The sequence below is a fragment of the Schistocerca nitens genome, chromosome 8 (genome assembly GCF_023898315.1).
Source record: "Schistocerca nitens isolate TAMUIC-IGC-003100 chromosome 8, iqSchNite1.1, whole genome shotgun sequence".
Lineage (NCBI taxonomy): Eukaryota > Metazoa > Arthropoda > Insecta > Orthoptera > Acrididae > Schistocerca > Schistocerca nitens.
The window spans coordinates 78,644,134-78,670,259 of record NC_064621.1 but is presented as its reverse complement, the minus strand read 5'-3'; the positions used below and the strand labels follow the sequence as shown (position 1 = coordinate 78,670,259).

General features: G+C 41.1%; 1 protein-coding gene across 1 annotated transcript in view; it reads right to left on the bottom strand.

The window, feature by feature from the left end:
• Positions 1 to 23,994: 23,994 nt before the first annotated feature.
• LOC126198765 (lipase 3-like) overlaps positions 23,995 to 26,126 on the bottom strand; it is a 154,943-nt gene continuing 152,811 nt past the window's right edge. The window contains exon 8 of the mRNA XM_049935323.1: positions 23,995 to 24,368. Coding sequence (XP_049791280.1) covers positions 24,030 to 24,368 — 339 coding nt within the window. The 3' untranslated portion in view covers positions 23,995 to 24,029. The remainder of the gene's footprint in view (positions 24,369 to 26,126) is intronic.

The following is a 26,126-nucleotide window of genomic DNA, read 5'->3' as shown; positions in this document are numbered from 1 at the left end:
TGGCCCTGTGTGCCTCGGTCGTATGCAGTCCTGATTGTGGCGCTCACCTGCACGGCGCCAAACACGCATACGACCATCATTGGCACCAAGGCAGAAGCGACTCTCATCGCTGAAGACGACACGTCTCCATTCGTCCCTCCATTCACGCCTGTCGCGACGCCACTGGAGGCGGGCTGCACGATGTTGGGGCGTGAGCGGAAGACGGCCTAACGGTGTGCGGGACCGTAGCCCAGCTTCATGGAGACGGTTGCGAATGGTCCTCGCCGATACCCCAGGAGCAACAGTGTCCCTAATTTGCTGGGAAGTGGCGGTGCGGTCCCCTACGGCACTGCGTAGGATCCTACGGTCTTGGCGTGCATCCGTGCGTCGCTGCGGTCCGGTCCCAGGTCGACGGGCACGTGCACCTTCCGCCGACCACTGGCGACAACATCGATGTACTGTGGAGACCTCACGCCCCACGTGTTGAGCAATTCGGCGGTACGTCCACCCGGCCTCCCGCATGCCCACTATACGCCCTCGCTCAAAGTCCGTCAACTGCACATACGGTTCACGTCCACGCTGTCGCGGCATGCTACCAGTGTTAAAGACTGCGATGGAGCTCCGTATGCCACGGCAAACTGGCTGACACTGACGGCGGCGGTGCACAAATGCTGCGCAGCTAGCGCCATTCGACGGCCAACACCGCGGTTCCTGGTGTGTCCGCTGTGCCGTGCGTGTGATCATTGCTTGTACAGGCCTCTCGCAGTGTCCGGAGCAAGTATGGTGGGTCTGACACACCGGTGTCAATGTGTTCTTTTTTCCATTTCCAGGAGTGTAGATCTTGCAGCATATCAGTCCATTTGAAAGACTCCTGTGCAGTGAAATATTTAAACACCATACCTCTAAGAATTCTGTTGAATCCCTCCAAAACTGGAGCTTTCAGTAACGACTAATGATAAATTTCATCTTTCTGCATTATCTTGTTCAAATGAGTGTTGTAGATATGATTGTTGGTTCGTATGTGATTCAAAATCTTTTATCTTTTTGTACATCTGCAACCTCAGTACCTGTTTTAGTCTTCAAAGCAGCGTCCCATATTTATCTGGCGTACACATCAATTACAGTCAATAAATATTTATAGCCAGAATTGTTTTTGGAATATGGTATCTGGTCACTTAAATTAGCCTCCTGAACGTCATCAATTTCTTTCATGATAACTTCAGTGGTTGGACAAATCTTGTAAGCTGGGTGATGTAGTTCTTCAGCCATTTCAGCTTGCATGTTGATTACAGGCACGAGCAATAAAATATTTATGTTATGTATTACAGGGAGGAAGGGAAAACCGACCAAACGAACAAAAACACGGTCTATATAAATCTTATAAAAAACGTTACAACATTTCTTTCTTTGTTCAACAACAATGTCCATTCCTCTATTTGGTGTTAAATATGAAATCTCTCAAGCGACAATCAGACCAGTACTGATTCAAGAACTTCATATTTAACTTAGCCAGCTTATACCAGGACGTAGTGTAGTGTGGAATGAAATCTCCAGAAGCAATTACATATGAGAGTAAATTTGACTAGCAATGAACGTAGACACGTGTGTCTGTCTGCTATTGCAAAAGTCTTTCAAACTGTGGTTTAAAGCAACTGTTACAGTTGTTGTACTTGATTGTGTTATAGTCCAATTAACAAGAGTCACTGCTGTCTAATTCGTTTTGTTCAGAGTATACAGCTCCCGTGTAATCGAGTTATATAGTGCAGCTTCGTCCGCAAGGCGATCTCCTTAAATGAATACAACGTGTCGATATAGTGAGTTGTCAACACTGAAGCCAAGAAAGTGCGCGGAAATGGGCGCCTTATTGAAGCTTCCAGGGCTGAATCGTCTCAACAAACATCGTCTGCTCCAGCAAAACAACAGTGTTCTGTTTCTACCCATACTGTAATCTCACCAGAAAGAGCTATTATCATCGACAATATCCCCAACATATGATTATGAAAAAACTCTAAGCGACGTGACTTCTTGCATCAATATTACGCCCTTTTCTCTCACATCTGGAAGCAACATTTGTATTTTTACAAGAATTGTTGAAAATGTAGATCGATTAGTCGTGGAAGAGGGTAATTTGTGTGTTAAAGAGATATTGACGCCAGTAAGGCGTTTTAAAAGTTCGAGTACACGAGTTGTCTTTCCTAATGTATTTCCATTAATTAGTGATGCTATAATAGTTAACAAAATGTCTAAACGGGAACGCATGTAAGGGCGTGTCAGACATATTTCACCCGGCTCATGAGTTCAGGGATGCTCTCATATAAGTACTATCTACCAGCAAGGTAACTCGGCTAGAATGCGTGTGAGGCACTGACAGTCATAAGTGTCAAAAGAAGTCTTTGACTCCCCCCCCCTCCCTATTTAAGTGAATCTCAGAGAAACTAGTGAGACACCTATTCGTGAATGTTCAAACATATGTACCCTGTGGGCCTACGGTCGGTACAGATCAATAGATGTCAGAAGCACGAATAAATGCTAGTCTCGCGATCGACGATGATGTGCTTTAAGGTTCTCAGCGCCGTACATGGATTGCTCCATGATAAAATCCAAAACTTTACGTACCACGTCTCATTCATAATACCACAAACTATAACACATACTGATTTCCGATCTAATTTTAGTAATAGTGCGTGAATTCGCATATCTGTGGAGTGTGCTACCACCTAGCGGGATTTGTGGCGAACGTAGATAAAAGTCTGCTGCAGTGTGCTACCACCTAGCGGCACTGATGTAAACTACTGTAGTAATTGAATCATGAGGGCGAGCACTTTGATAATCAAATCCGTATGTATTTGGCCCGTTTAACAGCATTCGATGTAAAACGACCAATAAATCCGCAAGGTGTCAAAAGTTAGGGTGTTCACGTGCTCTTGTGCTCTTAGACAGCAGCCGCTAGTGACAATATTTCTTCTAATAAACGCCAGATTAAAAATCTGTCAAATGAAACTGTCAGTGTCCTTCCTATGGAAACTAAGGAGCCATGTGAATTTAGCAAGACCGGTCAGCGTAACGTTAAAGCTCACACAGCACGAGGAACAGCAGTACTACTGACATATTACCAGCATCGGGTGCTACACAACTAAGCGGTGACATGATAGATATGGAAACCGAATGTGGTTCGTCAGTACCATACTCCTCTATGAGATGTGCGCCACTGGCGGAAGACATCCATAAAGATTACCTCATGTCTTCAAAAGAATTCAAAGCCTTTTTGAAAACGACAAGATATCAGAAAATAATACTTTCGGTTGCAAAACAGTTCACTAAAGATTCTGTAGCTTCGCAACAGTTAATTGATAAACAACTTACAAAAACCAAAGCAATTGACGAACGGCGTCACCTACAGCGACAGTTAAGTGGGATTAAAAAAGAAACGATGATCTATGTTCGACCAAGAACAATTCGAGCAAGAACAATGCAATGGTGTGGATACGCCCGACATAAATAGAACACTAATTATCACTAATGGAAAATGAAGTACAAGCCAGACAACTAAGTCTCTTCAAAAACAGATCAAGTGCACACAAATAAATCTTCAGCGCTCCTGAGCTGCAACAGTGAACCTACTGTTAACAGTTAACAGACTGATACTGCTTTTGTACAGGAACCACATTGATATCAACAAAACGAAGGTGGTATCACTAGAGATTACAAGATGTTTACCGCAGGGGACACAAGGAAAAGGGCCTCAATACTGATAACCAACAAAGATACTGATTCGGTAATGATCAGCCACCTGTCCGACGAAGGTGCAATATTTATAGGAATTTCCATTTTTTCGTATCAAGCATGTACATAGATATCCCAAAACCCATCAAAGATGACCTGAGAAAAATTGACGACATGATGTTGTTGTTGTTGTTGTTGTCTTCAGTCCTGAGACTGGTTTGATGCAGCTCTCCATGCTACTCTATCCTGTGCAAGCTTCTTCATCTCCCAGTACTTACTGCAACCTACATCCTTCTGAATCTGCTTAGTGTATTCATCTCTTGGTGTCCCTCTACGATTTTTACCCTCCACGCTGCCCTCTAATGCTAAATTTGTGATCCCTTGATGTCTCAGAACATGTCGTACCAACCAGTCCCTTCTTCTTCTCAAGTTATGCCACAAACTCCTCTTCTCCCCAATTCTATTCAATACCTCCTCATTAGTTATGTGATCTACCCATCTAATCTTCAGCATTCTTCTGTAGCACCACATTTCGAAAGCTTCTATTCTCTTCTAGTCCACACTATTTATCGACCATGTTTCGCTTCCATACATGGCTACACTCCATACAAATACTTTCAGAAACGACTTCCTGACACTTAAATCTATACTCGATGTTAACAAATTTCTCTTCTTCAGAAACGCTTTCCTTGCCATTGCCAGTCTACATTTTATATCCTCTCTACTTCGACCATCATCACTTATTTTGCTCCCCAAATAGCAAAACTCCTTTACTACTTTAAGTTTCTCATTTCCTAATCTAATTCCCTCAGCATCACCCGATTTACTTCGACTACATTCCATTATCCTCGTTTAGCTTTTGTTGGTGTTCTTCTGATATCCTCCTTTCAAGTCACTGTCCATTCCGTTCAACTGCTCTTCCAAGTCCTTTGCTGTCTCTGACAGAATTACAATGTCATCGGCGAACCTGAAAGTTTTTATTTCTTCTCTATGGACGTTAATACCTACTCCGAATTTTTCTTTTGTTTCCTTTACTGCTTGCTCAATATACAGATTGAATAACATCGGGGAGAGGCTACAACCCTGTCTCACTCCCTTCCCAACAGCTGCTTCACTTTCATGCCCCTCGACATGATAGCCTATAATAAAGGAGTTGTTTTAGTAATTGCTATGACAGCAATGCAAGGTGTAGCATGTGGCATGCATGATACAGTAACAAACTCCAGAGTAAGAGAGGTGTGAAAATTCCTGGCTACTGGCTATCACTAATCTGTACCTACTGAACTAGAGGAATCACGTACCAGCTTCTGAAAATAGTAAAGGAAAGAGCAATATTGATTGAACTATTGCCACCTGTCATCTACTGCCGATGCGAAGCCAATGGACGTGTGGCGAAGAAAAGAGCTGCCCCGTTCAGAGTGCCAAACGGCATATGATGGAAGCATAATTCAAGCTGAAAAAACTTTGTTCTTACAGATGAAGACCTGTGAGACTTGTTGGAAGAACAGACAAATATTTACCAAACACAGACTTAACACAGCTTAGAAGAATCAGACCAGGACTTGGCAGCAAAAGTTCAAGCGGAAACAAATAATGGAACTCTTATCACAGAATCTGAAGAAATTTTAGACACCTCATGCAGTAAAGCATTCAAGATATAAACCCAGCTGAAGTACTGATACGGCGTAAAGTCAAGCGCCGGAATTCCGGCCAGGAATGAGAGAGCAGAGAGGGCTGTGGAAAAGACGTGAGCCAATTGCACGCTGACCTACCCCTTTCCAGGACTACAACGCAACAGCATTGGCCTCTATGCGAAGAGAAGATAAGCGTCGTGCCGACAGGCGAAGGGCCTGTTCTATAGCAGCTTGAAGGCTAGCAACTAGATAGAAGTGTCAAAGCTCATTACTTTGCTCGTAAATTCTATGTAGCTCAATCTTGGACATGTTATACTGAGCAATCTTGCTTATTTTGTCGGTCGCCTTTTGCTTGCTACACTTCTGTGTACTAGTCACAGTTAAGTAGTGTCAATTACTTTTTTCGTAATAAAACTCATTATAATACGGTTTGCTTGAATTGTTGTCTAGCGATCCGAGAAAGGTGATTGCCCAGACAGCCCACATTTAGCGACTAGGCAGGATTCAATAAGTACAGAAATGGGAGAAAATTTATCCCCTGGCGGACATCTGAATTAACTGCAATGCGGTAAATAATCCACACGTTAAGGCGAATTTATCAAAGGACAAAGAACAGCAAACAGCTGGGGAGCTACAGAGGCAACAGTATTTTAAACAGAAGAAGGAATGAAGCACAGCTATACAGAGAAAAAAAGAAAAACTGGAAGCAATATTGCAGATTGAGCTAAAAACAATAATCCCTGGAACGCAGTCTATTGAATCGCATAAAGAAAAATCAGAAATAACACACCCATAACAACGCTAAGGAAAAGTGATAACACAACAACAACGGATTTAACCGAAACTGGCACCTGTTTGTTCGAATATTTTGTGCCTGAGGACGATCAAACCCAAGACACGGAATACCATAGACTACTAAGATCTCAAACGGTACGACTCAACGGAGCGGAAGATTGATGTAACTTTCACCTAGACAAAAATAGAGGAAATAATAAGGAATTTGCCTGAAAACGGGACTCCTGATGAAAATGATGTTACTAGCAAGATCCTTCGTCAATTATACAGCGTTTTTCCCAGCTTTATATAATAGTTGCCTAAAGAACAGTTGCTTTCTGAGGTATCGAAGAGATTTAAAATAGTATCAGTTCTCAAACCTGGTTAAAAAAAAAAAAAAAGAAAAACCAGCATGGAAGTGTCTAAATTTTGTCCTTACAGTTTTTTGTATGTAGGGGGAAAAATGGAAAAGCTATCAGTTAACAGAATTAGGCAGCATGCCTTCTCCAAGAATCTCCTAAATAACAATCAGTATGGATTTACTCCACAGAAAAGGACAGTCGATGCATGTTAAGAACTTCATAGAGGAGAAGCATGTCGCAAGGACAGTATATAACAATGGTCAGTCTTGATATTCAGGGAGCTTTTGACTCAGCTTTGTAGCCCAGCATCCTTAAAGCACTATTAGAAGTTGAATGTCCTAGCAACTTATATAATCTAGCAAAAAAACTATTTCAGTGATAGAACAGCGGTGTTGGCCTTTAACAGCAAACAACTAGAAACGCTGACAAAAGCGTGCCAGCAAGGGTCGTGTGTTGTGTCTAGACAAGACAGCCTAGACACAATGAGAGGAAGCCGAAAGGCACGCGCTTAAACTCACGCAGGCTGGCGTGAGGTCTGAAACAGGATACGTAATGAATGCTATAAAGAAAAATACGTAGATTCTGGAATACTTAACTTTAATCCACATTTGTAGAACATCGCTCTTGATGATACATTAATAGAATCTCAATATCAATTGAATACGGCGCCTTGCTAGGTCGTAGCAATTGTAGCTGAAGGCTATGCTAACTATCGTCTCGGCAAATGAGAGCGTAGTTGTCAGTGATCCATCTCTGGCTAAGTCGGCTGTACAACTGGGGTGAGTGCCAGTACGTCTCTCCAGACCTGCCGTGTGGTGGCGCTCGGTCTGCTATCACTGACAGTGGCGACACGCGGGTCCGGCGTATACTAATGGACCGCGGCCGATTTAAAGGCTACCACCTAGCAAGTGTGGTGTCTGGCGGTGACACCACAGTCGTGCTGTGGCCCAGGTTTTTGGAATATGCAGTATAATTCTTTGTTCAATTTGGATTACACAGCAAGCACAAAAACAGTAAGATTTTCAGATGACTTAAGCGTGTTGACCAAAGCAAATACTGTCATTTTTGCTGAGGAGCTCTGCAATAGAGAAGGGGAAAAAAATAACAGTTTGAGCACAAAACATGAAACATCCCCGTAGAAAAATTAAGAATGACCGTGCTGGTAAACCTCTTACGTTATTTGATTTTCAAACAGCTGAGCAAAACTGAACATACTCAGACATTTCTCTCTTTACTTATTCTGATCAACATCAAGCTGACACACAATACTTTTTTTTTAGCGCAACGCAATCTGACCTTCAATAATTCCTACAAAAGAATGGCCCTGACTAACAATAACCTATACCTTTCATGAATCACTTACCTCACAGAAATCTTCGTTACTCAAACTACTGCAATACATCGTGCGCCAATACTGCCAGCGAAATAAAAGATTCTAACTACTGAGGCATTAACTACTGATAGGCGCCGGCCGCTGTGGACGAGCGGTTATAGGTGCTTCAGTCTGGAACCGCGCGACCGCTACATTCGCAGGTTCGAATCCTGCCTCGGGCATGGATGTGTGTGACGTCCTTATGTTAGTCAGATTTCAGTAGTTCTAAGTCCTGGGGGACTGATGACCTCAGATGTTAAGTCCCATAGTGCTCAGAGCCATTTTTGAACTGATGGGTATAGTTAGCAAATGAAATATTTTGATGGAGAACAAACAATGTATTTACCTTAATAGTGTTCAGAAGTCATTATATATATATATATATATATATATATATATATATATATATATATATATATATCAGTTCATGACATCTGGTCTTACAAATTTCGTTTTTGTGACGGACACACGTCCAGATCGTTCGCTCTCAAAATTCTGCCATCTCTCTCCCCACATCCACCACTGCTGGCGGCTCACCTCCAACTGCACAACGCTACGCACTGTTCACATCCAACTGCCCAACATTGCAATAGCGAATATTTCAACAATAACAACCAGCCACAGACTGCATACAGAACGCTACATGGTGTTACCAACATAAAAACCTAAACAGCCCACTTACATAGCCCCCATGCTGCCCACAAAAAATTTTACAAATGGTTTGGGCAATGGCCAATACATATTTGTTAAATTTTTTTTAAATTAACGCTAACAAATATATCAAATGCACACACTTATCTATACAATGTTGGTCAAAAGCAAAAGTTGTTCTCATAAAGCTGGTCCAGATCATTCATCACAGAAGTAATTACAGTTTTTTTTTCTCAAAGTCTGAGCAGTAAAAGAAAATGCAAACGGAAGTAGTGGATTTACATGCAGTCTTGAAGTAGTAGTGTTGTCCTTCCAACGGAAAGACAGTGCTGACTCTTGACATGCACTCAGGTAATGGGCCACAACAGAGCAAACCCACAGCAGAGTCAGTCGAAGTTTTGAAGAATATTGGTAGGTAGGTCATCACAGAGCAGACCCACTGTAGTCCTTGTAGAGATGGCTAGCAGCCATCCGTTGTGACTGCGCGCTATCACCATCGAAGAGTCTTGCAGATAATATAGCAAGTCCTTGTGCAATCACAGATAACATTTTTGAAATGTCCTTAGAACCAGCCATGCTATTAACCATTACCTTGCTGAATTTTAACACATGTGCAAACACTAACAGTCCCTTTTTTTAACTTCTCACATATTGCATATATACTATGACCAAATGTGTGCACTGAAATGAATGCCTACAAGTTACTTAATTTGATGAACTGGTGTCAATTACAATTTTATGGCATAAGAATACAATTATAAAGGTACAAAATACATCATTAAAGAATATAACAACACAGATAATATTTGTAGTAATACAGGCTTTACAAAGGAATAGAAATAAACATATGCATCAGTATTACAGGGAGTATGACATATGTAAATGCATAAAAGATCAGAATAGCGCTTGAAACATTAATTTCACACATAAGCAGTAAAACAGAACTGAATAAATGTCTAAATACCATAGCTACAGAAAAATTCTACAATATAACTCTTATCGCATAAACATCTAAAGACAGGAAGAACACAAGGGTACACAAACATATAGTAGGATAACACAAAAGAAAATGACAGGGTTTGTTTTACTGCAGTATTTATCGTATTTGATTTGCAAACAAAACTTTCTTTACTTCTTGGAGATTTCCCTGTTCATCACGATTCCCAAAAAGTCCTACATAATCTGCTTTCTGCATTCTATTCATATCCTCTTTCAAAATAATTATTCTTCATTGTGCACTAATTTTTTTGCCAAACCTTTTTTATAGCTTCTCAATGCATTTCTTCCAATTCATCACAACTCATTCTCTTGTACAGTCTACCCCCTCTTAAGCTAACTTAAATCTACTGAGCTTGGATATATATACTAAGGGACAAGGCAATGCAGCAGCACAAAACAATTAATAAAAACAGCAATGACAAAAAAATGCAAATTGGCAAAGCAAGCAGCAGTATATCTAAATTAGCAAAATAAATGCAACATTGCAACTAATAGGAGCCAATGTGCAGCAACAAAAATAAATAAATCAGCAGTAAAACTGGCTTAGCAGAGTAACGCAAAGTAAAATTTGGTAGCACTATGCCTGGCAAACAGCAGCAGCAGATGCAACAACTTATACCTCAACATGACAAAGCTCAAGCAGAAAAAATATTACGGTAAAGATAGGAAATGTCTAATACCTATGTTAGATCTTAACACTAGAGTTATGCATCACAATAACTTACTCTACAAAAAAGTTACCAAATCGTTAAAAAAATTATGTATGCAGTTCCTGTGAAGGGGAAATATCTATTTGTGCTCCCTTTTTTGAGAAAGTAGATCATAAAATCATTCTTTTCTGGATCTGTAGACAGAAAACTTTTCTATTAGTTCATCTATTAAATTTCATTTTAACCAATGCTGTAATGCAGCTAGAAACTAGATATTAAACAAAATGAGCAAATATATACATAAAGCAAGGCGTGAAACGTCATTCACTAGCCATATGGCATTTCATAAGGCAGTAAAAAATCTCTCAACTAGCAAGACAATAGACGTAAAATGTTTCTCATCTTTTCATTAGGCATTTCAGCAAATGTCAGAAATTACGAGCTCCAAAGTGTAATCATATGTCTTCAAGTATGAGCGTGTCGTATTTGTGATGCTTTCTACAAAGACATTTCAAAAGCGAGGTTGATGGCCTCTCCTCTTTTTGTTGTGCCTCTGAAAGGCATGGCTTTTTTCCCAGGCGACTATAGCATAGCTGGAAGCTTACGACGCATTACGTCAAGGTCACTTAGCTTCCTTACCGAAATATTTACAACAGACGTTTCCGCTACAGCGACAGTCTCATATAAAAAAAAAATTCACAAGTCGAAAAATTACCGTAAAAATGCGTAGAAACGAAATCTCATGAATAGCAGTGTTGTGATACATTCATGCATGGACACACGTCATAACTCTTAAAGTACGATTCTTGGTTTCCAACATACTTTTTCACAAACCAGAGTCCCTAACTTCTATTAATTATTCCTTACCTTATTACATGTATACATATTCGTCGACGCTTCTTCAATATTTCATCCTAATAAATATGTAGCATAATCAAATTCCTTATATAGCATCAGTTTATTGAACATAAACATACCTCAACAGCATAATACACATCGTCATCGTAATAACATCATTATTGTAGCTTCTTTCAATAATTTCAAAACTTTCAATAAATTCATCTACCTCAAACGTACTTTAAAAATCATGATTCCTTACCAGATACAACATTCAAAGCTCTCATAGTATCACAATGGTTCTGAAAAAATATGAACAGTTCACAAAGTACAGACAAAATACTATTTCATAAGTGTGAAGATATCCAACTGTGTAATTGAGTAAACATGTGCCACTGGCGTAGTAAAAAAAATTGTTGTCTCTCTCTTAGTTAAATGATCAGATAGCTGTTTAATTCTGTGTTAGAGAAATATGGTACCGATGTGTAAAGTTGTATAAGCAAATACCAAATTAGCTAGGGCTCCTAGCGCTTGCCACAGGCTTAGTACACAAAGAAGGCGTGTACTCCCTGAGGATGAACGTATTTATACCTTCAGGTGTTACAGATTGCAGCAATGGACTGAAATGTATCAACCGGAAACCTTCTTTGTATCTTTGTAATTCAAAAATCTTTAAAAATAAATGTTTTAAGTACAAAAATTAATCACTCAAATGCGTGTCCTGTAGCGCTAAACTGTGCGCCTAGCTGTAAGATCATTTGTGTCATTACTTAACGGTAAAAATGTGCCAAGTGTCGTAATTATCGTTGTCAGTAAGCAAAGTTCTGTAGAAGTCAATGTACTTACCTCGTAATAAACAAAAGTGGAATGTTATGCGTATAGATATAGTAGTTATTACGTACATTACCGTGATCAAGAAAGTACTATACTGTAATTTATTGTTGTGCTACGGAAAAGTCTGTCTCATTGTACATATACCACAAAAGTTACTACTAAAACATGTTTTACTTTCCAGAAGAATTCAGAAAAACTGTGCAGATATAAAACAGATACAGCACAAAAACAATAATATAAATTGTGTCACTCATTAGTAGCATCATGATATAATCGTGTAGCTGTCAAATAAACTAACCACTGTGTCATCTGGTGTCTCTCAGAAAGTATTTCAAATCCAGAATGCATTTTTAAGTAAACCAAAATGTTGCATTAAAATCTCATTAGCAGTACCAGAATATGTTATAAGTATGCAAACCTTATAGTCGTTACGTAATCGAGCAATGAACAAGGAAGTTTCTACACTCAGTAACACCATGTCGTCTGTTCACTACAAAAATGCATTCGTAATTACTGTCTAAATAAGTTCCCTAGGTTCTTGACTGGATAGTTAACTTTAAAACATTGTTGTATGTTAACAGTTTCTAAGTGTGACAATGCATACTAGTAACGTGAAGTGAAAAATTTTATAGCAAAGATTAAGTTAAAAGGCAGATTATCTCTCAATAAACGGTTTTACATGTGAAATGTGGTGCAATACTTCACTCTTCCCAGTACACCGAGCTTCAGCTTCAACGAAATTATCATGTGGTATACGTCGGTAAAGAATACTGCAATTTTTCTCAAGGTTAGCTTCTATGTTATTTTTCTCTGAGCCAGCCTAAGCACGTGGCCGCCTGCGGTGCGAGTCATTGTCTGTTACATTTGTTGTCGCGCGTCGTTACTGGGATTTGGAGATCTAACTTCTACAAATTCATCTTGTCGAGAGGGCCCTGCCCTGTTTGAATCCCGCCAATTCTGATTAAATTCTGGTCTGTTGTTAAGATTATATCGTCTGTCGTCATGTCGCTGGTTTCTGTAATTTCTTTCTTGTCGGTCACGTGGTGGAGAACTTTTCCCTGAGTCGTAACTGCACGCTGGGCAGTTGCGTATGAAATTGTTCTGTCTCCCTTGATAATAATTATTTTGGTTCCCATATTGCGTTTTTCTGATTGTCTCTGTCATAGTCATTACCTTGGAGAGGTGATCTTTCCCTGTAATTATTATTACTCTGCCAATGGTTGTCATACGGGTGGTGTCTGTTTTGGTCACGATTTGCGTTGTAAGAATAGCCTTGTCGTGTCCAGTTATTGTTTCTGTCGTCATGGAATTGTGACGGATGTGACCTGTAATGATTGTTTCCCTGTTTGCGCATCCTGCGACTGTCTGTGTCAATTTCTAATTCTTGTAAGAGTCCCTGAAAAGCTTCAATGTCGTCTTTGCAACGTCGTGCCAAAATAATATGTCTTAAATGTTCAAGCAATTTGTTTAAGCAAATGCGGATCAGTTCTGAGCGGCTGTATGGGTTTGACAGGTACTGATTCTTGTGCAACATGTCTTCAAAATATTTGACAAGACTGGAAAATTCAGATTGTTCAAAGTGTTTCATCATTATGATGCTATGTTTCACTCTGTCTTGAGTAACTTGAGACCAATATGCTGAGAGGACGGCATGATAAAATCCTCCTTCACTGTGACAATCGTGAATGATCGATCGCATTCTCACAGTTGGTTCATTCTCTAAATAGCCACACATAAATTCTAATCTGTGCTCTAATGACGAGTTGGGAGGAAAGTAATGAGAGAATTGATGAAGCCACGCTTGTGCATAAATGTCGTTGCCATAATCCTTAAATGTTTTCAATTTATGTGTAGTAGTGAACAGCTTATAGTCAAAGTCATCGTGTCGGCGAGTCGCATATCGGTCATTGTTACGTCGTGTCGGCGGTTCCATCTCAAGATTTGGTGCACCTTGCCAATTTCTTTCATAATTTCCGAAATGCCCTGTGTTATTATTTTGTGGCTTTTCCATATTTCTAAGTCCCTCTTCCCGTGTTGTAGCAAGAGTCCCCACTGAAATATGTAATTCTTGTATAACTTGTGCCAACTGATCTTGTACTTCCCGAATTTCTCTTTTGTGTTGGGTATTAATATGATTCTGATTTTGTTTGAATTTCCTAATTCGTTTGCACTCTTCTGTGTCATTCAGATTATCTCCTACCTTCGTAGATAAACTATTTAGCTGATCCGAAAGTTCGACCACTTTCTCTGATAATGAACTAATTTCCTCCATGTGTCTTTCTGCACCAATTTTCAGAGTACCTACTCTGTCCTTTAAGTTTTCCTGAGTTTTGCAAGTTGCATAACCGAATCGGTAGATGCAACTGAGTCAATTTTAGCTTGCAAGGTCTCATGATTTTCATGAACAATAGTTTGCAGTTCTTTTATGGCTGCTTCATTATTCTGTAACGCATTTTCATGCCGCGAAAAAATAGGTTCAAAATGCTCACAAATTTGTGTTTCTAGTCATTACAGACTTTTTGACATTTCGATTCGATGTTATTTAACTCAGTAGTTAAATCTTCACGCGTTTGTTGAAGTGTTTCTTTAATTTGTTTCTGATTTTGTTGCATTTGTTGCTGTGACTGTTTCTGATTTTGTTCCATTGCGTCTAACTTATGAAGCTGTTGCTGTGTTTGTCTCTGATTTTGTTTGATTTGTTGCATTAGTTGCAATAATAATGTATTAGTGTCTGGAATCTGTTCCTTTATGCCTTTCGGCAGTGCATTTGCACCGGCAACATTCGCATTTTGAAAAGCAGTAGATGTGTCTTGACTTAATTGAGAAAAAGGTGAGGACGCAACACCTGAATCTACAGTATTTGCAAAATTTTGTTCTGTCATTTCGGAATCCTGAGGCGAGCTGTTGCCGACCGATCGATCGACAATGTTTCCCTGTTCACTAATTGTTTCACTGTCTACACCATTACTTGCCGCCTGGTCCATTTCCCTATGCACAATTACCAAATTACTATGTTGAACATTAATTAATTCATTAGACAATGACGCTAACGCACTGCTCTAGTTTTCACTGTCCCTTCTCAGTTTACTTTGGAGCCTAGTATTAGGCTACGTTTTTCACACGCCATAATTGTCACAATATTTCTCACAATAACACAGAAAGCACAATTTAAAGAGTAAAATAAGAAAACACATTAAAATAGCACTGAAAATAGTATCTAATTAATTTCAAGCACAGCTGCGAAACATTTGGTGCGAATCTACATGCATGCCACAACTGTTTTACTGTACAACAATGAAAAACTACAACTACAAAGAAGATGCTTTATACAATTCCGCGCTAGCAATAAACAATTGCTACAGTAATTACACAAACTACAAGAAAAAATCAAAAGATTCCAGTGAGGTATCCTCTGCTAAGGGTTGACCTATGAAACATCCGCTTAGAAAAAATATGAATGACAGTGCTGGTAAACCTCTTACGTTATTTGATTTTCAAACAGCTGAGCAAAACTGAACGCACTCAGACATTTCTCTCTTTACTTATTCTGACCAACAGTAAGCTGACACACAATACATTTTTTTTTTTTTAGCACAACGCAATCTGACTTTCAATAATCCCTACAAAAGGTTGGCCCTGACTAACAATAACCTATACCTTTCATGAATCACTTACCTCACAGAAATCTTCGTTACTAAAACTACTGCAATACATCGTGCGCCAATACTGCGAGCTAAATAAAAGATTCTAACTACTGAAGGCACTAACTACTGGTAGGCATAGTTAGCAAATGAAAGATTTTAATGGAGAGCAAACGATGTATTTACCTTAATAGTGTCAAAAGTCATAATATATATATCAGTTCATGACATCCGGTCTTACAAATTTCGTTTTTCTGACGGACACACGTCCAGATGGTCAGCTCTCAAAACTTCGCCATCTCTCCCCCCACATCCACCACTGCTGGCGACTCACCTCCAACTACGCAACGCTATGCGCTGTTCACATCCAACTGCCCAACACTGCAATAGCGAATATTTCAACAATGCCAACCAGCCACAGACTGTACTCAGCACAGTCAGTGATTTTCATACAGAGCGATACGTGGCGTTACCAGCAGCCCACTTATAAACAAGAAGATCCGTTTTCATGAGCAAAAATCGAAAGCAATGGTAACAACAAGGAGATGGCGAAACGACAAAGCAACAGTTATTCTCGTTCTTAACGATAATGTTTTGTAACAAGTTGAAGGATTAAAATACTTGGGTATAATTATTGACTCTAAATTTTTGTTTAATGAACATATACAGTACATGAGTGAAAAATACATGAAACTTATTCGGTTTTTATCTTAACCAGCAAGTGTCAACTGGGGACTTGGTTCATGAACATTGGAAATAACTTACAAAGGCGCCATATTACCAATTTTGGAATATGCAGCCTTGTTTGGATTTACGCACTAAGAAGAAATTATAACTGTGTGAAGATTCTTAGAATCCTGCACTTGATCAACCTGAAGATTGCTAAGGCTTACTGAACGACGTCTACTGACAGGTCTTCCACCCATAATTATTAAACTACAGGAAATAGCTAAAGAAAATAAAATTACAAAAATTGAACACACGTCCCATTCTGTAGACACTCCATCAGATTACAGTGGCTCCACCAAGTTTCTAGAGTTTCATACACCTGTAAGTATAGTTTGTATGCTGTGCAAAATTTATCGAAGAATCTCTCTTACTTATGAAGAAATGTGCAACTCTAGAATTTATTTAATATATGAACAAATGAATGAGCTGTTACATTTTAAACTTCATGTTTAGAAAAAACTCGAATTTTATAGCTTATAATACCAATTTTTACCATAGTTTTTAATAGATTTGGGAACTTCTAGAGTTTCACACAGCTGTAAGTATGGTTTGTGATGTGCACAAGTCATCCAAGAATCTCTTTTATTTATGAAGAAAAGTTTACCTATAGCAATAAATGCAGCCAGTAGTAAGTGAAAAAATGATGAAATTTGACATGTAAAAAAAGTTTATTTTGTTATGTTTTTGAGCTTCCATTGCTCTGAGCGTGAATCCTGAATCCTTCCTGGCCATGCTGACAAACTTTTATGAATTTATTTGTGAAAGTATAGACAGCGGAAATTAAAATGTCCTGTGATGCCTCACCTGCTCCAAGTCGGCCCGTTTGACGTCCTACTCCCTTGCTATGTTTTCTAGAGTCATGTACACCATCGTCTTTGAGTTTGTTCTGAAGGAACTGTCTTTTCGGATGTAGGGTAATACTCACCGTATTTTCATTTTCATTTCATTTATTCAACGTCCTACATTACAGTATTTGTAACACTACATGTTAGGAGAAAACACTGAGTGTCACTATGTTATCCAACTCTTTCTCCAAATGCAGTGGGATGAATGAATTACGTGTAGCAAGCCTCAAGCCAAAATTAATTCCTTGTTGTGTTTGATATTGTAAACTTTTTAATGTAGTCAACGTTCTCTTTTATAGCATTAAACTTAACATTTGTCGAATTTTGTGGCTGTGTGTCCCTGACAGGTCGTACGAACATGTCTCGGGAATCGGATGGTGTGCATATAACGAGAACAAATCGTCCCGGAATACAGTACAGAGCTGCATTGCATCCACATCACAACAGATGTTAAAAGTGGCCCCCATGTGATGCAACACGCGTTCACAGGTCGCATAATGGATTGCCGCACTCTTTTCCACGTTTTGGCCTCTCTTCGAATAGCATCACAGGCGTCGTAAGCACGCTGTTGAAAGGTCTGTACATCAGGAACTGATTCAGCAAACTCAACTCTTTTCAGATGCCTCCACAGATAAAAATCCAGTCCGGTGACCTAGCAGGTCATGTTACAGGCCCTCCGTGTCCTATCAAACGTCTGCTGTTGTTTAGATATCGGCGAAATATAAAGCGGAAGTGGGATGGTGCTCCATCATGAAGGAACCACATAACCTGTCGTATTGTCAAAGGCGTATTCCCAAGCATTCCAGGCAGACTATTCCGCAAGAAATCCAGGTACATTCCTCCATCGAGGTGTAGTGGAATAATAACCGATCCAAGTGTGCGGTCGCCAAGAATCTGTGCCCACACGTTGATGCTGTACCGAAGTTGATGAGAGACATCGGCCATTCCCCGAGGATTATCTTCAGCCCACAGGCGACGATTATGCAGAATGACAATGTCAATTCTGGTAAAGATTGCTTTGACAGACATCCCATAATTGTGATGATCCGGTGCAAAAACCATCAAGAAAATCATTTTGGCAAAGGGAAATCCGCTTTTGATAATCCTCGCACGCGTTGCAGGTGTCGTGCAGGATACACCAAATCGATCTTTGGCTTACACTATGTTGGCGCACCACTTTGCTTGGAGCTTGTACAAGGGTTCGTCTGAATATACTGTAGAACACAGTCCTCCAAGTCTGGTGCACGCATAGTGCGCAGCCTCCCTGTACGTTCGTCTGTCTGAAAAGATCTTTGATCTCACAAACGCCCAAAAAGGGGTCGAAATGTTGTGTGATGTGGTTGGTGTCTGTGAGGGTACTTGTTTTGGTGTAGCCGTGCTGCCTCACGACAGTTTCCATCTGCTTGGCCTTACACACACACCACTTCGTCGTGTTCTCGACATGAATACTGGACCATTCTGCCGCTTGCAGTACGCTGTGTCAATCACACAGCCTGCAACACGAAAAGAACACGCGTTCAGAGGAACTTTGATTCGTCAGCGCCATCTACCGTGGCTGCCATGCATTTCCGGACACATCTTCATAGGACTTTTTTCTCCATTTCCAGTTGGGAATCCGTCCCTGCAGTTTATCGCTTTTTTTAATGTTCACACTGTATATATCAAAATTAGCAGTTGTTTAATTGTTCCAATACAGCTACACAGCTTTCTATAATCCCAGAACTGTATACACTTGCACTGGATTTTGATTGTGTCCCTAATCAATAGCAAAAAGATATGGTGAACACTGCAAATTTTGAGATTTGTCTTTGATTAATGAAGGTTTATTCGTTGATCAAGGAGCCTAATTTGATTCTTATTTCTATCACTGGTATTTTATTCTTGCCATCTTTCTCGATTTCCTTGTGGAGAAAATGTTTTTTTGTTGGCAAGGTGTCCAATGTTTTTCTTTTCTGTGCTATTGCTATACAATAGAGGTGCATATATATCACCATTAGCGTTTCTTTCCTCTATCTATTTCATTGCAGAGATCAAGCTGATTTGTTGGTGTTTATTTTGGCCCTTTCTAAGTAACCAATGTTAGGGTGAGAAAATTTCTGTCCATTGTTATTTTAAATATTCAAAACAATCTCTGCCTGCGAAATTTCCTGAAGGTGAGCACATAAGCTCACGCATTTTTGGTAGAGACTCGGGTGACTGGCTCGTGTATGTACTGAAAAAATTATTTTTCTGTGTGTTGTAGCCCGTTGGGAAAAGAATATGAGTGGTGTGGCAATATTTATTTTGTGTAATCCCCAGCATCATGTTCTCATCGTCTCCAAATTCCAGACTAGTCTCTGCAATACGTGGATGTGTGTTCGAATCTGTTGGTGAGGAAAACTCTCTTGTCTTGTCTGGTAGTGTAGTGCTAACCTTGTAAGCTTCTCCAGAGAGGTCTAATAAAGTGTTTATTTTTGAGTAAAAGAATTTCCATTTTGATCTCTCCGAAACATCGCCGATGAGAACCACCCATGCGTCCCATAGGAAAAATAATGGTCTGAGCAGCAACCTTTTGGATGGTTGATAATGTTTGATTCTGTGTGAATCAGGGCGTTTCTCAGTCTTCTATATCCAGGAGCCACTGGATATCCAACTCTTCCGTTTATTTATTTATTTATTTATTTACAGCGGATCCCCACGGCCGCATGACGGAGACTTAGGGTTCTCACGTTTGGTCCGCACACTGGTGGGGCAGGCATAACGTTCTTCCAAGCATGTTTTGGTATATCTTGCTGTTGTAGTTAAGGAAACTGCTTCATTTATTTCATTAAGCAATAGGGAGTGTTTTCCATTCGAATTGTTGAGTTTTTCATCAATTCTCGTGGATAATGTGTCAATTACATTTCTTTCTTTGTTCGTGCCAACTTAAACCACTTACCATAAAGACTGGTGTTCCTTCACCTGAGAAACTGCTTTCAGAATTTTGTGATCCTAACGATGCTGACAAAATTTTCATTCGTCGGTATAAGCGGATTAATGATTTCGAGTAATGAGCCTCACGCAAAACAAAGTTGAAGTTTGCATCTGCTCGGTCAGAGTTTCGCCTTCAGTGACAATCTCACAGTGTTGTAGTGAGCTGTGGGTTGGATAAGGTGAGTTGAATTTTGTTTCTTCGTTACTGGATTTTCACGCGAGTCGGTCATCATGTTTGCACTAAGTGAAGATATTGCGTGCATAGCGCCTATTAATGAGTATGGCAGATCACTAGTTTATATAGCAATTTTCAGATACGACGAAAATTAGGGATTTCTTTAAATCTGGTGAGAAAGCTTTGACATTGACTTCAGCGTCTTTGTACCACGACCTCTTGCTCTCACCTGATGAGACAGTGGTTGAGGAAACTTCGTACCTTTTTTTACTATGCTGCATGTGTATATTTTGATATTAATGCAGGATTATCCTCACTTTTTGATGTTCTTTTTTAATGTTATTGCCTTTGAGGTCATTTGTGTTGGTGCTCTCTTGCAACTTCATTTAAGCCTGACTACTACTAATTTGCTACGTAAATTTTATCTCATGTGCATTATCAATCATTGTAATAAATTCACAGTATTAAGCAGAATAGCCTCTCAAAGGTTCCCACTTGTCATGTACTCGCACAGCCTCTAAATGTTCCCCCGAAAGCTGTTGATCTCAGATCAGTTCATAATGAGATTTTATGTATAATGAGTGTCTTTGGAGGTGTATCTCTTCACCTTGCAAGTGGACCGTATTACCGTTGTACAATCTGATAAGGTTGATAAGGATCCTGGACGGTAGACATTGCATGCATGGTAGCTAAAAGTGAGGCGAAACTTACATTGATTGTCTGCTTCGTTTCGATACCGCAGGACAAGTTTCAAAGTGCATCATGTACGGCAGCTTGCGTCAATTCTTTTACACAGCCGTGGGCAGTCCTCGAGGATTCAGCGTCTCTTGTAAAACGAGGTCTGATTTCAATGAAAGTATTCCTAATAGGAGTAGCAGCTTTGCATTTGTAGCAGCTTTGCATTTGGCGACTCCTATCGAAGGCAAGTAGCAACCTGGCACTGCGGACTTGACCGTTGTCATCTAGAAACGCGATTGTGTCCACAGCATACTGATCTTGAAGGTGTACAAAGAAGGGTAACACTTGGTCATCGAGAATGTCCAAAGAAAAATCCTGGTTGTAGTTCATGGTAATCTGAAGGAGTGGACCCAATTCACGGTACGAGAAGCAACCCCAAAGCATCACAGAACCACCACCAGCCTGCACAAACCCTTCACACACTGTGGGGTGAATTCGTTATTAGGCCGTTTAAAAATACGGAAAATCGCGACTCGTCGAATCGTGGTATCCGTCTACTTGTACAATTACCTGCTGTCGTACTGAAGAGGTGCAGCTTAATGTCCCGGTCTAATGGCCTTATGCGACAACCTGAGTCCAAATCTCCACTGTATGCACTTCGCTTCGGAATTTTCGATCAGCAACTGGTTGAGGTGGACCTGCATTCACTGACACCAAAAATTTCTGTCGGGTTTGATGCCGATCGTCATTGACAAGTAGTGACACCTGTCTCCTTTTTACAGCCACTGGACTTACGCCTTGAAAAGGTTGTCAGGCATACGGACATCAATACAGTGGAGACTGTCCTATACTGATGAGCTCAGGTACTGAAAAATGTAGATCATAGTAAATAATTGAGAACGGCAAGGGCATCAAAGAAGCGTTTTCAGGCCCTGAAAGAGCTGCTGGAAAGATGACTGTACAGATAAGTGAACGAAAACTAGGCATATGCCTGTAAATAAGAAAGGTTATCCTAACGAACTCATATTCATAGAAATCGGTTCGTGTAAGTTCGATGTTGTACGTAGTTTCACTTACCTTGGAATAGACGTCAGTTATTAAGAACTATGGCAGCCCTGAAACCCAAAAGCGAATATTGTCCACTGATAATGCTACTATTGCCTCAGAAAACGTCTGAAATCTAAGCAGCGAAAGTTATTGGTGTATAGTAATGATGCTAACATAATGTTCTGGAACCTAGCCAGACACGAAATTCTATGACAAGCTAATCGTCATATTTGAAATAATTGTCATGATGCCAGTTTCTGGGCCAGTGAAATAAAACAGTCTCTTGAGGAGGAGTTTGGGCTGTAAATTACATAACCTATACAGGGTGATTCAAAAGTCGTGTTCCGTTCGACAGACTGTGTATTAGTCGAGACAATGAAAACTACAACTAGGGGAACGACCCACCACCACCATACCACGGAAATGGTTAGTCGTTTGCTGTGAAGGCTACCACATGGCTGGTCGTGTGCCGGCTCCTGGATGAGACTCTTTCTGGGCATTGTATTGGTAGATGGGGTCTGGTGGAATGGTCACCTAGGTCGCCGGAGCTGACACCACCGGACTGTTACCTCTGGGGGCACCAAAAGTCTGGAGGGTGCACAAAGACACATCAATTTACCTGCAGGAGAATGTCGCGAGAGACTGTGCAGGAACATCAGCAGCAGCGTTATGGTCAGAGTCCAGCAGAGCCAATCGCCGTATCCAGATGTGTCGTCTGTAGGACGGCTGTGAGCTTGAATACCCTCTGCATTAGAAGAATATGCAGCCAGTTCACCGGGGACGGCTGTTGGACTGGACTGTCAGGTCATCATTGACCGATGATGTAACATTTTGTTTGTACGATTGAAGCATATTTGTAGCATGCGTTTGTCTCTTTGTATTTTTGCTATCTCCACTAGTTACCACTTTGTGCAGTAGACTCAGAGTACGGAATCACCAATGTAGCCTTTGTACTGTGGACATGAGTTTTGAATCACCCCGTATAAAAGGCTGGGAGGGTAGGGGTTGTACTGAGAGATAGTGGCAGAATGATTAAGAAGATATGCACTGAAGTGTGAAGGTACCAGCAGGTTAGAAGACTAGAGCTAAGATGTGACAAAGGTTTTATAGAGGACATATGGGAAACTGGAATCCAGAATTGGAGGAGTTCGCCGATAAACAGGAAAGAATGGAATATTGTTCTACAGAAGGCCAAATTCCACAAAGAGCTGTCGTGCCACTAATGATGATGGGGGTCTGAGTGGTACACTAACCGTAGACACCTTGAACAGTCCGCACTGATGCATCACCAAATCAGCAGCTGAATTCACAGTGAGGTGATGGTCACACGTACACCGCCAGGTTAGCCAAGAGCGCTAATGCTGTGCTTCCTGGAATCGGGTAGGCGCGCCGTCCCCGGATCGAATCCGCACGGCGTGTTAACTACAGGGGCCGGAGTGCCGGCCTGCCTGGATGTGGTTTTTAGGCGGCTTTCCACATCCCACTGGGTTAATACCGGGCTGGTCTCCACTTCCCGCCTCAATTACACGGCTCGCAGACATCTGAACACATTCACAGTATTCCATGGATTACTCTATATGCAGACAGTTGGGGTACACTAGTACACTAATTCCGTCCCGGGGGGGGGGGGGGGGGGAGGGTGGTGGTACGGGGTGGCGGCGGCAGGAAGGGCATCCGGCCACCCCTTCAGTTAACCTTGCCAAATCCGGTTAACCATGCCGACCCTGCCTCACCTCGGGAACAAGGCACAAGCAAAAGAAAGAAAAAGAAAGAAAGTGGTGGTCACATGCACACATTGTAGCTCATGTCTTCTGTTCTGTCACGCCACTGTGTTCACCAGTTTTACAGCACTGAATCCATACAATTTACTCGTACATGCCAACCACTTCATTGCCGTTACTTACGTCAGCGGAGGAGTGTGACGTAGCAGCCTGATACCAGTTCCATAACATCTACAGTGCTCCAAAGATACCCGTCCCCTATTTTAAACTGGCAACTACAATTTTTTCTGGTCAGCTGATGTCATGGTGGAAAGGAGAGGAGAAGAGGGAAATAGAACATGTACTGCTGCTTGTAGTCTTTATGACGTGTAACATTTTTACATTCGATATTTATGGCTGTCTCAAAGACTAGGCTCTATGGCGCCTCTACAAGCGTTGGTGCCTGCCCGACCTGCGTCGCAGCGAGCTGCCGACTGTAGGAACTGTCTTCTTCGCCGTCTGCGTTTTCTTTTTCTTCCTCCCCTCCGGCCGTGAACGCTGGGTCGGAGCCGACAGTCGCATCGACGTCCTGCTGGTCGAATCCGTGTCTACGTCTACGTCTTTACTGGCGCCGATGTCTTCACCGGCAAAGGCAGCCAGCACGAGAGGGTAGACTAGCGTGGGGGCGTTTTTGCCGATGAGGAAGTCAGAGTGAGCGAAACCGTCCTCCCGCACGCGGTAGAACTGGACATTAGGCAGCGTGGCATTGGCTAGGCGCTTCACATCCTGCGGGCAGAGACGAGTATTATTAGAGGCAGTGCCTTATCTTCCGTGAGAGATATGGCCGCATCTTGTTACTGCGTCATCAGTATCTTCAGGATTTCCAACAACTAGACAATCATACACTAGTGTCTAAATGTTAACCATGATCAAGAAATGAGACTATTATAAGGATGACAAAATTTTGCACCTGGGCTGTTATTACATATTATTAAATATATTTACTGAAGTGTCGGGTACACAGCAAAAATTAAGAGCGCGTTATTATTTGAATTCGATAGGAATTTTGAAATAGAGTGGTACATCCTTGTAGACGGCGAAAGGTGCCTGTTATTGATTCCTGTATTTTCTTAGTACCTCTTTTACCTTCTTTAAGGTCTGTAATATTTCAGTATTTTAAACATAGCTGCGCTACAGCAACGGTTCCACGTAATAAGATTAAAAGCAGCCGACCAGTTGCAAAGGATAAAGTAATCTTTACCTAGGTTAAATCCATCGAAACCTAGCTAAAGATTACTTTATCCTTTGCAACTGGTCGGCTGCTTTTAATCTTATTCTGTAATATTTACTGTAAAACAACCTCTGAGATATTAAACTTCCACACCTTCAGTACAAACTGCTGGAATGGAATCAAAGCCCTGAAGGCAAGTGTGGCGGGAAGTATTTAATCTTTGTAGGAGGGAATGACAAGAAATTGAGACCAAATAAAACACACATGTCACAGTAAATGGTGCCCAAACAGTCGGGTATACACTGTCCCAACCACGTTGCGCCTTTTGTCGCATTTCTGTGGTTCCTGCAGGCCCTGGAGAACGAGTAAGTGTCCGCTTCATCATGACACATACGTGTTCAACAGACGATAGATCTGCTGAAACAGCAGACGTATGTGTACGTGCATTTTACGGCTGAAAAAGCACATCAGCTTTCTTTCGAAGAAATGGCAGTAGCACAGGGTTAACAGCCCTTGCAGTTTAGCGGGCACTGGTTACATTACCCTGCAGAAACACCAGATGTTGTAAGGAGTGTGTCAGAACTCTCCATTGAATTGAAAACAATATAGCCAACTTAACGCCATTCTTTGCATTCTGTAAGCACTCAGATACCGATAGTAAAGGACATGCAACACGCACACAGTTTTATGCAGGTTAGATTCCGCTTACTGATAGCTCAGGTTGCTTATCGAGTCTATTTTCACAGACGAACATAGAGGCATATTTGTTGTAGCTACGTTACATAATTGTTGCACATACGTTACAATGTGACTACGAATTGTAACTGATGACCTCAAACGCATGAAACCCGGGGTGGGACTTGAGAGCCGTGGACGACTACAGAGTAGCCCGGTCACCAGGTCTACGCCCCATAAGTGTACATCCATCACTCGCATACAGACAGAACCCCCTCTCATCACTGGAGACAACAGAGCACCATTCAACCCTCCAGTTGAGTCTTCCATGACACTAGAGCGGCCGTGCTCGGCGGTGTCAGGGTGTCAGTGGTGCCCTGGCAAGAGACACAAGTGATCTTCATTCTGTTGGAAGCAGATGGTCCCCAGTACTGCCTGACGATACAGCAGGGGCAACACGCACCCCGATTTTATACCTGCATGTAGGTCAGCCAACGCTGCTCGCACAGAGCACTGATCTTGCCGAAAAATATACCTATTCATAAAAGCAGATAAAAATTGTCTCGACGCCTTCTTGGGAGACAATATCCACTCCTTCCAAATTAACGATGTAAGTGTAGACCAGATATTGCTTGAAT